The sequence below is a fragment of the Paroedura picta genome, chromosome 18, assembly GCF_049243985.1.
Source record: "Paroedura picta isolate Pp20150507F chromosome 18, Ppicta_v3.0, whole genome shotgun sequence".
NCBI lineage: Eukaryota > Metazoa > Chordata > Lepidosauria > Squamata > Gekkonidae > Paroedura > Paroedura picta.
In genome coordinates this window covers 10,733,531-10,749,404 of record NC_135386.1, presented here as the reverse complement: position 1 = coordinate 10,749,404, position 15,874 = coordinate 10,733,531, and the positions used below count along the sequence as shown (strand labels likewise).

Here is a 15,874-nt window from a genome sequence, read left to right as displayed (position 1 = left end):
CATAAGGCAGTGAAAAATCCAGTTGATATGCTTTTCTCAGATTCCTAATCCTCCCCCATTCTGTTTAGAATCATAGAATCATAGAGTTGGAAGGGGCCACGCAGGCCATCTAGTCCAATCCCCTGCTCATAGAATCATAGAATCATAGAGTTGGAAGAGGCCACACAGGCCATCTAGTCCAACCCCCTGCTCATAGAATCACAGAATCATAGAGTTGGAAGAGGCCACACAGGCCATCTAGTCCAACCCCCTGCTCATAGAATCACAGAATCATAGAGTTGGAAGAGGCCACACAGGCCATCTAGTCCAACCCCCTGCTCATAGAATCATGGAATCATAGAGTTGGAAGGGACCACACAGGCCATAGAGTCCAACCCCCTGCTCAACGCAGGATCAGCCCTAAGCATCCTAAAGCAACCAAGAAAAGTGTGTATCCAGCCTTTGCTTGGAGACTGCCAGTGAGGGGGAGCTCACCACCTCCTTAGCCAGCCTATTCTCCACGACAGTCTTGTTATTCCTGTTTGTCCTCCTGCATCAAATCAGTGATGCCCATCTGGGTTTCTTTTATAGGCCAGAGGATCCAAGCCAGGCCATCAGCGCCACAGCAACCATCCCCTCCTTAACCAACGCAGTGAGTGTTTCCGATCACTTCCTTGGAGGTCAGATTTTCCTCCTCAACCATGGGACTGTGAAAAAGGGCCTTGGGTTGCAAGAAGCTACAGATTGGATGCAATTAAAACGAAGCCAGTCAAGTTATTGCAGGCAGGACTCCCCAGATCTGAGGGTGCTCCTGAGAGGTCTAGCACCTTGGACGCATGTGGGGAAGTAAAGGTAAAGGTATCCCCTGTGCAAGCACCGGGTCATGTCTGACCCTTGGGGTGACGCCCTCCAGCGTTTTCACGGCAGACTCAATACGGGGTGGTTTGCCAGTGCCTTCCCCAGTCATTACCGTTTACCCCCCAGCAAGCAAGCTGGGTCCTCATTTTACCGACCTCGGAAGGATGGAAGGCTGAGTCGACCTTGAGCCGGCTGCTGGGATCGAACTCCCAGCCTCATGGGCAGAGCTTTCAGACGGCTGCCTTACCACTCTGCGCCACAAGAGGCTCTTATGTGGGGAAGTACAGACACGTTAAAAGTGAGAATGGAAACCAAAAGATATTGTGGGTCACAAGGCCTTGGTCGCCTGTTGAGCTGAAGCGGCTAGTTTCAGAGCCGTTACACTCTAGCTGGATAGATCCTTCACGCTCAGAGGCAGGGCTGGTGACGACATACCCTAAGGTGGGGCGGCTGCAGGGCCAGACTTTTTGGTGGAGCATACTGCTGCCGCCCCCCCCCCCCACACACACACAATTTCCCTGTCACCTCTCTGCACCCATACTCCCAGTTGCCTAGAGTCATCGAGGAAGGGTGTGTAGGTGGTACGCAGTGGTGGTACTCCCAGCTGCATACACTGGCCACTTATGTCAGGGAGAGGTTGTGCAGGTGCTTCAGGCATCTAGCCATGGGAGGGCTCGTAAGTGGGAGAAAGGGTGCACAGGCAGGTGTGGGGGTGGAAAGGAGGCCATGAGGGGACTCCTGAGCACTGTCCAAGGCTCTCTAAACCCTGGAGCTGGCTCTGTCCAGAGGCAGTATAGCTCTGAATACTAGAGACTGGAGGGAAGGGGTAATTGTAGGTGGGGAGGCTCTTTCCTTCATGTTCCACTTTTCCAGGGCATTCAGTTGGCCACTGCAAAGATCCTGGACTAGACGGACATTTGGTCTGATCTAGCAGGCCGCTCTTAAACCTCCTGTTTATTCAATTCGGTGCCACCAGACACAACACCGATCCTACCAGAGAGCTCATAAGACCTGTTTACATCAGTGCCTGAAGGCACTACGATCAGCAGTGGTGGTTGTTAATGCCTTTTTGCCGTTCCAGGTGCTGACTTGTTCCTGGGCTGGCACAGTCAGTCTGATGGACACCGAAACAGAAGAAACTCTGTGCCACTTCATCACCCCACATCCTTACAAAGTAACAACGCCTTGGCATCCCGTTTTCACTGTGGATAGTGGCGGCAAATATTTGATCCTCCAAGGTTGGACATAATTCATAGAGCAAAGGGGAACAAGCAGAGTGGGAAAGAAACATCTTGAAAATTATCCCACCTCTTCAAGCTGAGGGTTGCTGTTTATTCTTCCTCTCTCTTTCCACATTTAAAGATTTTGCCAGATCTACTGGCCTCCACTTTTTCTATCCTCCTCCTCCTGCTGAAACCCAGAATCTGTTCTGCTTATTTTTTGTCGAGACTCTTGTAAACTGCTCCATGAAATCCCTCTATAGTTTTGGTTCATGAGAAGCAGGAATAACCCTCTCTTGTTCCTTCCCTGTTTTGGCCCAAACGCTGGCAGGAGCTCATGGGAATTGTAGTCCATGGACATCTGGAGGACCACAGGTTGACTACCCCTGCTTTAATGCATGGTTCCTTCAATAAGTAAAACACTAATTGGTTAGCAGAGCCTTTCTAGGAACAACTCACTCAAAAACTGGCCTTACATGGAATCTCCCCAGAGGTGTCTCCAAATTGTCACGTTTGCTTCGGGATAGAGGAGAGTCCCATGTTTTGAGGACAATATTTTTCAAGGCAGTCTCCTCCAGTGTTGTCCATGGGGATGACCTTGTGCAGTTTTTCCATTACTGCTGCAGCTGCTATTGTGTGTGTGTGTGTGTGTGTAAGGGGAAATGGTGCTGATGTCTAGGAAGATCTTAAATTTTTCTGTCCTGGGCCTTGTGTTCCTGTGACATTAACAATTAAAAGGACCAGGTAGTTGGTGATGTTAAAAGACCTCTTTCTGAAATTCTGGAACACCAATCAGAGTAGACAAGACTAGGCTTGGTGGAGCCAAGGGTGAGGAAGCCTCATGCTTTTTTTTGGTCGGCTTTCAGGATATGAGCACTCTGGAAGCATGAAAGCAGAGACTGGAGGTAACCAAAGCACCATCTTTCTGTTCGACATCACAGAGACTTCCTTGCAGGATGATGAGAGCCCACCTTGCAGGGTGATGAGCGAGCACCTGCCTTGGGACAGAAGATGTGATGTTTTTCTAAACAACAGGTAAGCTTCTTGAATGGGAGAAGTTCCAGGGCTTGCAAAGCCCTTCTGATCAGGGAGATCTGGAGACATATTGGGAGAGTGACCACAGTGGGAAACTTTGGTTTCCGTGTCATGTGTATAATCCCAGAATATCTGGTTGGCTACTGTGTGTAATGGAGACCAGATGGACCAGTGGTCCAATCCAGCAGAGCTGCTTATGCTCACCGCTCTTTCCCTTAGTAGATTTGCAGCAGCAGTCATTCAGCATTAAAACAAATCCTTTCATTGGCACAGCACTAAGGACATAAGGAAAACATAGGGTCTGATTCACAAAAATGGATCATTATTACATCAGTGCTGGTACCTGCATTCTGCTATGCTAACAATAGAAATTAAAATACTCTAAAATGTACTACATGAATTGACATTGTGGAATTCAGTGTGGACACGGTGATAGCTGAGATGGCTTTGGAAGGGGGAGATTCATGGAGGTCTGCTCAATCGGGGGCTACTAACCATGAGGACTGAAGGGAACTTCCACAATCAGAAGCTGTAAACCTCTGGATCCCACTGTTAGGAGGAAACATCAGGACTTGGCCTCCGTGCCATTGGTGTTGGCTTTCCGTGGCCACTGGTTAGCCACTGTGTGAAACAGGATGCTGGAACAGATGGATTGCTGGTCTGATCCAGCAGCATACATCTTATATTCAGATTGCAGCAGACTACTAACTATGCTTTCCTTATGTCCGCAGTAGTGTTCCAGACAACAATGGTGCCATACTTCATTTAACAATACACCATTAAATGGACATGCTGTTTCTGACTTACTTAGTCTAAGTCAGGGGTAGTCAAACTGCCGCCCTCCAGATGTCCATGGACCACAATTCCCAGAAGCCCCTGCCAGTGAATGCTGGCAGGGGCTTCTGGGAATTGTGGTCCATGGACATCGGGAGGGCCGCAGTTTGACTACCGCTGGTCTAAGTGGTGATTTTGGTCTAAGTGGAGATAGTGGTGATTTTTCCATACGATATACATCCACTCCCCAATGACAGAGAAGATTCTCTTTATACGTAAAAAGCTTATGTCCTGCTGACAGTGTGCCGAGCTTCTGATTGGCCCTCAGTGGGCCAATAAGGTGACGGCAGTTCCTGGCTGAGAGCCCATCAGAGGTTTTTCCCCACCCCCCTGCTCTTCCTCCTCTGTGCCGCTTCTTGGCACTTGGCTTGAAGAGGAAGAGCAGCCATGAGGTAAGCTGTGAAGCTTTGGGTGGCCATCCATTGGCACACCGCACTGCTGTTGCTGGCCTGCCCTTCAGGGAATGACAAGGAAGGCTGGCCAGGCACGCTGTGCACTGGCTGCACCACTCTTGCCAGCATCTTGAGCACCGGGGAAGGGCATAGAAACCCTGCTGGTCACGTTGTGCACCAATTTGCTGCACATGGCCCCTGCCACTCTCAATCAGTGGCATGCTTCAAGTTATTTAAAAGTGATCGTCTTACTTAGCTAGGATCTCAAATAATAATTCAAGAGCAGCCCTTACAGCACTGTGCTCCGAAACAATATCTACCACTATCAAGTTAGGCCAGTATATGTGGCCTGCGAGTTATGGAGGACTTACTACATTACAGACTCCAATGCCCTCTATTCCTAGGGCTCTTTGTGGTTCAAAATTTGACTGCTATAGACCAGATAGCATTCTTGATGTCAGATATTGATTCTAACTTCTCATACAGAATGTCTCTTGTTTTCTATGGCGGCAACAACAAAAAAGGCCCAATATTATTTTCTCAATATGGCTAAGGTGGGGTTTAGATATTTTATATATATTAGGTAAAAGATTTTTAACTCTGATATACTATTCTGAGTATTTTCTATACCAGTGGTCCCCAACCCACGGGCCGCAGCCCGGTGACGGGCCACGAAGGCCTTGGCGCTAGGCCGCAGCTCCCTCTTCCCACCCCCCCACCCCCCGAAGCGAGAAGCTCGCCAGGCCGCGAGCAAATCGGCCGCTGAAGTGGCCGATTAGCTCACGGCCCGGCAAGCTTTTTGTTTTGGGGGTGGGGGGGAAGAGAAGCTTGCTGAGCCACAAGCTTTGCTGGCGGCCGGGAGAGGGAGCTGCGGCTGCTGGCATGGCAGCGGCGCAAACACGCATGCGCGGACTGCCGTGCACGCGCGTTTGCGCCCCTGCCCCGGGCCGCCCTCTCCCGCCACTCCGGAGTAGCAGTCCGCGGCAACCGGAAGGTTGCGGACCACAGTTCTATACTATTCATATGTATAGATAGGTAGGTAGGTAGGTAGGTAGGTAGGTAGGTACAGGCAGGCAGGCAGGCAGGGCAGACACACACACACACACACACCCCTAAAGTGTTTTACAGTGGTGTACTGTTTTGTGCTCTATTTAAATGTTCTTGTGTATTTTGGGCTTGCGTGTGCAATAACGTCTTACGACGACATAGGGTAGGTACAATTGCTCTGTATGGTCACTAGATGGCAATGTAACATAAGCTTTATTTCTTGCTTTCTATTACAAAATACTTTTATGTCTATGTAGTCAAAATGTACCATTAAACCTTCACCTCAAATAAATATTAGAAAGATGAAATGAATATAACGCGCCTTCCTCCTCTGATCGTAAGTAGATGGGAAGCAGAGGAAGCCGTTTTTCTTTTACTTCGAATTGCATGCCTGCCTTGCAGCTGTTTTTCTTCCCAAAGTTTTATATTTGCAAACAAGTATTAAGCATCCTCGAGGCAAAGGAGTGGCTTGGTGGTAACCTTGGAGCAGGTAGGGCAAGGATCCTTTGTGAAACATGATGCTATACTAGATGGGCCCCTGATTTGATTCAGCATGTAAAATATTCCTCTACCCACTTTTGGGATTCACATGACCTCCTGCTGCTCAGACCACTGGGAAAAATTCATATGCATTTGCATGTAATACCTATTTTAGTCTCAGTCCCTGGCCCAAGGGAGATTCGCCTAGCCTTAACCAGGGCTAGGCCCTTTTTGATCTTAGCTTAACTTTCCCAGTTCTGCAAGGCCTAGGTTGAGGCCAGGACAATTAGATTTGGGCTCCTTCCTGAGGCACTAGATTGAAGCTTGTGGAGCAGAGGGAAGGTGTATTCTCACTGCTGTGGGTGGTTTTATCTTGGTTTTATCTTCTAATTAATTTTAAGAGGTTTTATTTAGGGTATTCTTTACACTGCCACCCACCACGAACAACTGTGTGGGAGTGGCAGGCTAAAAATCAAATAAATAAATAGATTATATATTGGGTATTTTATTTATCTGATCCAGTATTGTCTGATTGACTGTCAGTGGCTATCCAGCATCTCCAGTCAAGGTCTCTGCCCCCACAGTACAAGCAGCGATGACCCACCTCGGTCCAGCTGGCGGTGGAGGTCATCCGTCAGGGCAACTAGCACTGTTTCCACCCCATGGCCATGTCGGAAACCTGACTGAAATGGGTCAAGGGCTTTGTTTGTTGCTGCTGTATTTTTATCCTTGGTTGGATTTTGCGCTCGTTGCCACTGTGATTGATCCTCCCTTAACCATCTGGAGAAGTTTGAGTGAGGCCTGGCAGGACAGATTTGGTCTACAAGCCCAGGGAGCAGGAGTCACCATCTTTCTTCTCTCTTTGCCAGCCTGCAGTGGCCATCGGCATTTAGCCAGCAGATCCCTGAGTGTTGGAGCCAGTTGCAGATCTATGTGGCCACCTTGCAAAGGGAGGCCCAGGAGAAATGACGGTGGTAGAAGCATTGGTGAGAATTTTTTTTTCCATAGAGGGGGGTGGGGATGTTCCAAACACAACCTAGCTGGTGCCTTAACCCAGGGGTAGTCAACCTGTGGTCCTCCAGATGTCCATGAACTACAATTCCCATGAGCCCCTGCCAGCAAATGCAGGACATCTGTAGTTCATGGATGTAGTTCATGGACATCTGGAGGACCACAGGTCGAATACCCCTGCCTTAACCTACATGGCCCAGGCTAGACTGATCTCATCAGATCTTGGAATCTAAGCCAAGTCAGATCTAGCTGGTACTTGGATAGGAGACCACCAAGGAATACCAGGGTTGCCATGAAGAGGCAGGCAATGCCAAGTCACCTCTGTTTGTTACTCTTGCATTGAAAATGCTGTAGCGTTGCCATAAGTTTGCTGTGACTTGAGTTCCTTTTCACCACTGTGTGTGTGTGTGTGGGGGGGGGGTGATTTTCCTAAGAAGGTCATCTGTAGGAATGATGAGTTTAAAGTTTTGTCCCCTCCAACCCAAAACTAAGAGGGATGAGCTCCTTCATTCCTTGCTGAGGTCCTGAACTAGTCCTGAACTAATTGAACAGTGCCTTGCCTCATTCTGTCTGTCTCTCTCACACACAGGCCAACCTAATCCTATAAGTTCTGCTGAATTCAATGGGGCTTGATGTAAGCCGAGCATGCCTAAGTTACTTTTATTATGATAATGGCTTGGATTAGCAAAAGTCCCATGAATTCTGGGGTTTGTGTCCAGGGCCGTCTTAACAGCATTATGGGCCCCTGGGAGAAACAGTGTGCTACAACACAGGAATACAAAGTAAATGGTCGCTATATTTATTTTATTGGCACTTTAATAAAACTGGTGTCAGAACATTAAAAGCATGTGTACAGCAGCAACTAATCAGCATGATAAACATTTTTGAACAATACACAAGGCTTGAAAAACACAGCATCATAGAGTTGGAAGGGGCCATACAGGCCCCCTGCTCAACGCAGGATCAGCGCAAAGCATCCTAAAGCATCCAATAATAGTAAGCCACACAGATTAGATGGTGCAGTATGAAATTACTACAAACTTCTTATTATAGCAAGCACTTATGGCATTTCTTTTTCAGAGAATTGCTTTATTATTGGCATAAAGTCAGTGGTCTTCACAGGATATCATTTGCCATGCACAGGAGTTAAAGCCAGTTCAAACGATGCTGTCCCCTTGTACTACAAAGCATTTTTTAATAAGTTTCAGTCTTGAAAAAGAACGTTCTGTACAGTTGGTCACCATCATGCACATGAACACTCTTGAGTGCAATTTCAACATTCGGGAATACAAATTGTCTGAAATTATTTTTCTGTATAGTGCAGGGAGAGCCTCACAATTATCATCAAGAGCCATGAAGCGCTTTGAGATGCTCATATCCAATTAAAAGATCATCTTAATTCAGGTCTTTGTGATACACATTAGCCAGGTGTTCACACTTTAGTGCATCAGAAGCAATTGTTTTCAATTCACTGAAGAAAGAAAACAGGTTTCCAATCCGTGAATAAGCCAGTTCGAAGATTAGAGTATCCAGAATAGGGAGGAAAGCTTCCACCTTGAACTTTTCAGTTTTACTGACAAGTACCTCTTCTACTGATATCTACTAAGTTGTACACTTTATTTTTGTTCCCATTTTTCCCATCACTGTAATCTGTAATCTGTAAACCGCTCTGCGGTTATTAATAAAAGGCTAAGGGCAGGTTGGGAGGAGTTAGGCCGGGCGCTGTCCGGGATAAAAACTCGGAGGGACGAATCAGGAGCTGCAAAGCGGCTCCTGATTCGCCCCTCCGACTGTCACTCCTGGACCAAGGAGGCAATGGGGAGGTGCGCTTTGCTCCCCAGGAGCAAGTGTCTTTTAATTTCTTTGCTGCAGTCCCCATCTGCAGTGATCTTGGAGCCCAGGAAAATAAAATCTGTCACTATCTCCATTTCTTCCCCATCTATTTGGCAGGAATTGAGAGGGCCAGATGCCATGATCTTCGTTTTTTTGATGTTCAGTTTCAAGCCAACTTTTGCTCCTCCTTCACCCGCATCAATAAGCTCTTTCGTTCCTCTTTGCTTTCTGCCATTAGAGTGGTATCATCTGCATATCTGAAGTTGTTGATATTTCTCCCTGCAATCTTGATCCCAATTTGTGACTCATCTAACCCCGCCTTTCTCATGATGCGCTCCGCAAACAAATTAAATAGGCAACTTTTGTTGGCAGGGTGATGTCTCTGCTTTTTAGGATGCTGTCTAGATTTGCCATATGATGATGAAATATGTACACTAAATAACGTTATACAGCATGAGATCCATACACATAGGCCTACATGCAACTGAGGTGGCACTGTGGCAGAGGTGACTGCAGTACTAACCCAGGGACACTAAATCAGAGACAAATCACAATGTCCATTTGTAATGCAATAATATTGCGACAAATATTATTTGGTAGTTGTATTTATTCATGGCATTTTACATATCCCTATACTCATAGGCCCCTAGGTTAAGACAGCCCTGTTTGTGTTTGCATATTGTATGCAGAAAAGCAGTTTGCTATGGGTTGAATTAAGGAATTCTTTCTGTAACCCTCCCCCAGTTCTCCTAAGCCAGTGGTCCCCAACCCCCAGTCCGGAGACCAGGACCGGTCTGTGGATCAGTTGGTACCGGGCCACGGCTCCTCCTCGTCCTCTGGCTGCTAACTTGGGGGCTGCCCTGGCCCTCTGCCCCCGGCTCACCTGTGGTGTTCTCCAGGGGCCGCCATGGCTGCTGCTGGCAGCACCCCGCAGTGGGCGCCGGGAAGTCAGGGATGCCAGCGGGAAAGCAAGTGGAGCAGGGGCGCAGGCGGCAGTGACGTCCCTCGGCAAAAGACTCCCCCCCCCCCAGGTCTCAGTAAAATTGTCAAGTGTTGACTGGTCCCCGGTGATAAAAAGGTTGGGGACCACTGTCCTAAGCTACAAGAATTCTGTTTCTTGGTTGCTCAAAAGTGTGACTCTAGCTAAGACCACATCTTGCTGTCCAGTCAGCCTGCTCATTTCTCCTCTTCTGTTTTCTGACCTAGGCAGGATTGAAGACGGGGACTACTAACTGGAGCAGCAGAGCCAGGGATTCACCATCAAGCGGAGATTCAGTACAGACAATAGCATTCATGATGTTGAAGGTGGTGCTTCGTAAGATCCATCTCTGAACATTAACTTGGCTTTTCTACCCTTTGGGTAGAACCTTTGGGAAAAGGGTAATGACTGAACTTGAAAGAAGACCATGTCCAAATTAGAAAGAGATGGTCAGTCCCCCAGTCAAGGAAAGTCAAGGGAGAAGCTGGCTGAAGAACAGCAGCATGCAGCAGGAAATTTCTTTCATAGAGGTCGTCTTCTACCTTACTTTCCCCTTTTCATACACTTTATTACACTTAACGTGATGGGAAAAAAATCTTTAAAATCATCAGCCTCTTTATTCAAGTGGTCTGCTCAGGAGAGTGAGACTGTGATATATATTGCTTCCAGTTTCACCAGTTTGAGGAGGGTGATAGATCAAGATGGCTTGCCATTTTAGTCCGTCTATAGCAGTAGAAGAGAGCAAGAGTCGAGTAGCGCTTTAAAGACTAATGAAATACGTGGAAGGCTAGGAGCTTTCATGAGTTTTCTTATCTGAAGAAGTGAGCGGCGACTCATGAAAGTTCATACCCGGCCACATATTTGATTAAGTCTTGAAAGTACTACTGGACTCTTGTTCCTTTCTACTTTTAAGGATGGCAACAGACCTCCAGTGGTGACTTTTAGTGTTTTCCAGATCAAAGTGGCCCACTCTTGGGGACCACAGTCACTGTCCTGGATTCTTAAAAAAGGTAAAGGTATCCCCTGTGCAAGCACCGGGTCATGTCTGACCCTTGGGGTGATGCCCTCTAGTGTTTTCTTGGCAGACTCAATACAGGGTGATTTACCAGTGCCTTCCCCAGTCATTACCATTTACCCCCCCCAGCAAGCAAGCTGGGTACTCATTTTACCGACCTCGGAAGGATGGAAGGCTGAGTCAACCTTGAGCCGGCTGCTGGAATCGAACTCCCAGCCTCATGGTCAGAGCTTCAGACTGCGTGTCTGCTGCCTTACCACTCTGCGCCACAAGAGGCTCTTAAACAGTAATGACTGGGGAAGGTACTAGCAAACCACCCCGTATTGAGTCTGCCATGAAAACGCTAGAGGGCGTCACCCCAAGGGTCAGACATGACCCGGTGCTTGCACAGGGGATACCTTTACCTGGATTCTTAGGCCTCTTTTAAAAGAACTTTTTTCTGTGTTTTTGCTTACCAGGTCTCCCCCTCAGCCAGAAGCATCACTCACTGGGGTCTTGAGTGTATTGTTTGTGAGGGCTGGCAACCTTGAAGAGGCCAGTGGCCTTTTTGCAGGCAAAACGCTATAGAACCCCCCGCAGTCCAGCAGAGAGCAGCCAAGTGCTACATCCCAATCTGGCCGTTCCCTCAGAAGCAGCCTGCAAGCCCTTCTCTGCAGTCCAAAGCACAATGAGCCACCAGCGGTTTTCTGTTGAACTGGGCATGCTCCTGTTAAGCACCAAGATTTCATCAGCCATAGGTTGCTGATCTCTGTCGTGTTTCCATAGGTTTCGCATGACAGTGTCATTTAATTAAAAGACGGAATCTACAACAAAATTCTGAGGCGGTCTACAGAATTAATTAAATCGATAAATATATAAAAGGAGAAACTACCTATAAAAAAATAAAGAGTGGTAATGTGATTGTTAATTGTTAACAGCAGCAGTGATTCAGTAGTCTTTTTAAAACCAGCAGTGTCCTGCCCTAGATCAGGGATAGTCAACCTGTGGTCCTCCAGATGTTCATGGACTACAATTCCCATGATCCCTTGCCAGCGTTTGTTGACAGGGGCTCATGGGAATTGTAGCCCATCTGGGGGACCACAGGTTGACTACCCGTGCCCTAGGTGACTTAGGCCAGCAGGGCAGTTAAGAATCACTATGCAGGGGCAGGTGGTGGCAAATAGCTCTATTAGTCTCTCACCTTGAAAACCCTGTAGGGGAGTGGTAGCCAAACTGTGGCTCTCTGGATGCCCATGGACTACAATTCCCAGGATCCCCTGCCAGCAGTAGTCCATGGAACTCTGGAGAGCCAGAGTTTGGTCACCCCTGCCCTATCGGGTCACCAAAGTGATGTGACTGCATTTCCCTCCACCACTACTGCTTTGCTTAATGAGAAATTATATTGTTGATTTCACCGCCCCTGTATGTATTACAGGAGAGGAACGGGAAGGCGACTGTAAGCCGCTTTGAGCCTCCTTCGGGTAGGGAAAACCAACTCTTCTTCTTCTATTAATGGCCATTCTTGTGGTACAGAGTGGTAAGGCAGCAGACATGCAGTCTGAAAGTTCTGCCCATGAGGCTGGGAGTTCAATCCCAGCAGCCAGCTCAAGGTTGACTCAGCCTTCCATCCTTCCGAGGTTGGTAAAATGAGTACCCAGCTTGCTGGGGGGTAAACGATAATGACTGGGGAAGGCACTGGCAAACCACCCCGTATTGAGTCTGCCATGAAAACGCTGGAGGGCGTCACCCCAAGGGTCAGACATGACCCGGTGCTTGCACAGGGGATACCTTTACCTTTTGTGTAGATAGCTTTAAAGTAAAGAAAAAGTCCATCAATGGCTTCTAGCCCTGATGATTGGAGGAGAGAACCCCCACATCTGTAGGAAGTCTACCTCGGAATGCCAGTGCTAGGAGGTAGCTTTATACTTTGTTTGTTGGCACTGCCGGTGTGAGATAGGATACTGGACTAGATGGACCACTGTTCTAAGCCAGTAGGATGCCCATGATGATGTAATTGCCTCAAAGAATAAATAGCAAAGAAGCAGAGAACAACTGAGAAATCCTTTTTTTTTCCCCTCTTTTTTTGCTTGGTGCTAAAAAGAGGAATGTATCTGGTATCATTGAGTGGAGGAAGTCATCCAAACTGGTTAGGCAAGGGTTTGCAATAGCTCTACCACTCCAGCAAGTCACTAGTGTCACTAACTCCATTCTGAAGACTGACTTTTGGCAAGGTCTTACCTTTATCCTTCAAAATAAAGTGACAGAAGTCCTAAACCTGAATGATGATCAGACCAACAATATCCAGGGCTCTGGATCTACAAAAAAGAAAAATCATGTTAAGGATATATCTTTCCTACCCAAGACTTTGAGTATGATTTCCTCACATGAGGTAAAGGTAAAGGTTTCCCCTGTGCATGGACCACATTGTTCCCATTGTATACCACATTGATCAGACCACACCTGGAGCATTGTGTGCAGTTCTGGAGGCTTCCCTTTTTGATGTGGACAAAATTGAGTGGATGCAGAGGAGAGCAACAAGGGTAATCTGGGCCTGGGGACCCAGCCCTCTGAGGAAAGGCTGAGGGATTTAGGAATGTTCAGCCAGGGGAAGAGGAGGTTGAGAGGGGGCGTGATCGATGTCTTTAAGTATCTGAAAGGTTGTCACTTGGGGGAGGGCAGGAAACAGGTCCTGTTGGCAGCATAGGACCTGCAGTAGTAGATTTAAACTGTGTGTACTGTCTGGATATCAGGAAAAAAATTGACAGAGTAGTTCAGCAGTGGAATCAGCTATCTAAGGATGTAGTGAGCCTCACTGGCTGCCTTTAAGCAATGGCTGGACAGACACTTATCCCTGATGCTTTAGGCTGATCCTGCATTGAGCAGGGTGTTGGACTAGATACCTTATACAGCCTTTTCCAACTCTATGATTCTTTGATTCCTATTATTTCTGTGAATCAACATTGGTTCTCTGCTTAGAGAAAGATATAAAAATGAGCTTTGATGGCTGTTAACAGGAACTATAAAGCCGAAAGTTTTAGCATGTACAAACTCACCCAAATACCACTCAGTCATTCTGGACTGGACACCTGATAGTCACGTTGAGCAAATGGGAATGATGGCATGTTGTATCAGTGTCATCCACTGACAGATAACGAGATGTCTTTGTTGGAGGTCATGATCAAAGAACATATCTTGGGATTTGTTCCACTAAAGGAGATTACAGGTGCCTTTCTCACATAAACTCTTCTTGGACAGCTTGAGCAAACGAGATTCTGCATGGTCAAAGTTATGATAATGGGAGCAACACAAAAGGCAAAGAAAACAGTATACAAAAGAGACTCCTGGAAATAAATCCACATGCCTTTTTGAGCCTTGAAATGCACAATCTTTCAGCTTGGTAGTCAGTGACCCTGCTAAGTGTGGTCTGGAAGCAACTAATTTCTTCAGTTTGGTTCAATTATTTCTCTGCATCAATTTAGCATTGGCAAATTCTAACTGGCCATGTATCGGTTGTAACTAGCCATGTATCAGATATTAGCCATTTAGTCAAGATGGGTGAGTCAGATCAAGACCTGGCTTTGATGGCACAAGCCTAAAAGGTTTAGCTGGAAATACTTCCAAGGTTGAAGCTAAGGTCCTTGCTCATACTATTTGTAAGTTCAAGTTTGTGGTATCCCTTGTTCCGTGGTACAAGGTTCCACAAAAGGGATGTCGCGGATCAATAATCGGCACTCCTGGAAGAAGCTTCAGTCCTAGACCCATCTCAGTCAGGTTTCCAGCCTGGCCATGGGGTGGAGACAATGCTAGTCACCCTGATGGATGACCTCCATCGCCAGTTGGATCAAGGCAGTTTGGCGCTGCTGATATTACTAGACCTCTCAGCAGCGTTGGGCATAGTCAACTACAAGTTCTTAGCTTGCTGCCTCATTGATGCAGGAATACAGGGATAGCCCTTCAATGGCTGATCTCCTTCCTCCAGGGTTGTGGACAGAAGGCTACAGTAGAAGGGAGGAAATCAAACCACCGATAGCTTACTTGTGGAGTCCCACAGGGAGCGGTCCTCCTATTTTATTCAATATGCAGATGACACCCAGCTCTTCGCCCTAATGGATGGCCGCCCTGATTCTCCCCCAGAAACATTAGCCAGCTGCCTGGGAGCAGTGACGAGATGGCTCAAGCAGAGTTACCTGAAGCTCAGTCCTTCAAAGATGGAGGTCCTGTGGCTGGGTAGGAGGGGTCCATGTGAGGAAGTGCGTCTGCCCACCCTGGATGGTGTGCAGCTCTCAGCAGCTCACTCCTCAAGGATCCTAGGCATGATCCTGGATGTTTCCTTCACAGTGGAAGCCCAAGTCACAAAGGTAGTGCTGCTGGCATTCTTCCATCTCCTCCAAGCCAAACTACTAGCACCCTACTTGACCCTGGAACATCTAGCCACAGTGATCCATGTGACAGTCACCTCTAGACTGGACTTCTGTAACTCGCTCTACACAGACCTGCCCTTAACCTTGATCTGGAAACTGCAGCTGGTCCAAAACACAGCGGCCAGGCGCCATGAACCCCGGTTCCTGACCCAAGTTTCACCCGTGTTCTCCTGGAGACTTCCAGACTGTTGTCATAAAGCCATAAATTGCCTGCTAGTTCCTGTCCTCCCTTTGCATACCAAAGTGTCTCCCCGCCAGAACACCATATCTCTTCCTGCTCCGATTGACCCTGCTAGAAGCTGTGAAGCCTCAACACTTGTAACATTTTAGATCAAAGCACAGGCCAGATGGCCCTCCTGAGAACTATTGTATTTTCCTTCCTTGCAGACCCCTCTCTCACCCCTCCCTTATGTATAAGTTACCCCTGGGGGCTGTTGATCCTTTGGCAAAGAGTTTGTTTATTGAATTTTTACTGTTGATACTGTATTAGTCTCTAGAATAAAGCTTCCTTTTGGATTTCACTACAAGAATGGTCTCGAGGAGTTGCTGGTTCGGGTGACTTTACTTGGGTGTCTTCTGCCTAGTTCCTGACACTAGGGTCGTCACAGCAACCCAATGGAGGACCCACATTCAGCCCATTCTCCATCAATTACAGTGGTTGCCAATTGAATTTCTGATCAGGCTAAAGGTTCTTACCTTTAAGGCTATACGTGGTCAGGGCCCAGTGTACCTGAGGAACTGCCTCCTTGCCTAAGCCCCTCAAAGAGCTTTGTGCTCCACCACCACCAACT

At 47.5% G+C, this 15,874-nt stretch overlaps 1 protein-coding gene across 5 annotated transcripts in view; it reads left to right on the top strand.

Annotated features, from left to right (window-relative positions):
• WDR93 (WD repeat domain 93) overlaps positions 1-15,569 on the top strand; it is a 52,206-nt gene extending 36,637 nt beyond the window's left edge. For 3 of the 5 annotated variants that reach the window (XM_077317456.1, XM_077317453.1, XM_077317454.1), the window contains exons 16-20: positions 571-631; positions 1,919-2,075; positions 2,924-3,092; positions 6,715-6,831; positions 9,896-10,702. In XM_077317456.1, coding sequence (XP_077173571.1) covers positions 571-631; positions 1,919-2,075; positions 2,924-3,092; positions 6,715-6,814 — 487 coding nt within the window. In that variant the 3' untranslated portion in view covers positions 6,815-6,831; positions 9,896-10,702. Of the gene's footprint in view, positions 1-570; positions 632-1,918; positions 2,076-2,923; positions 3,093-6,714; positions 6,832-9,895; positions 10,704-11,141 lie in introns of those variants that run through there. The other 2 variants (XR_013227384.1, XM_077317455.1) reach the window with 2 other exon arrangements.
• The last annotated feature ends 305 nt before the right edge of the window (positions 15,570-15,874 follow it).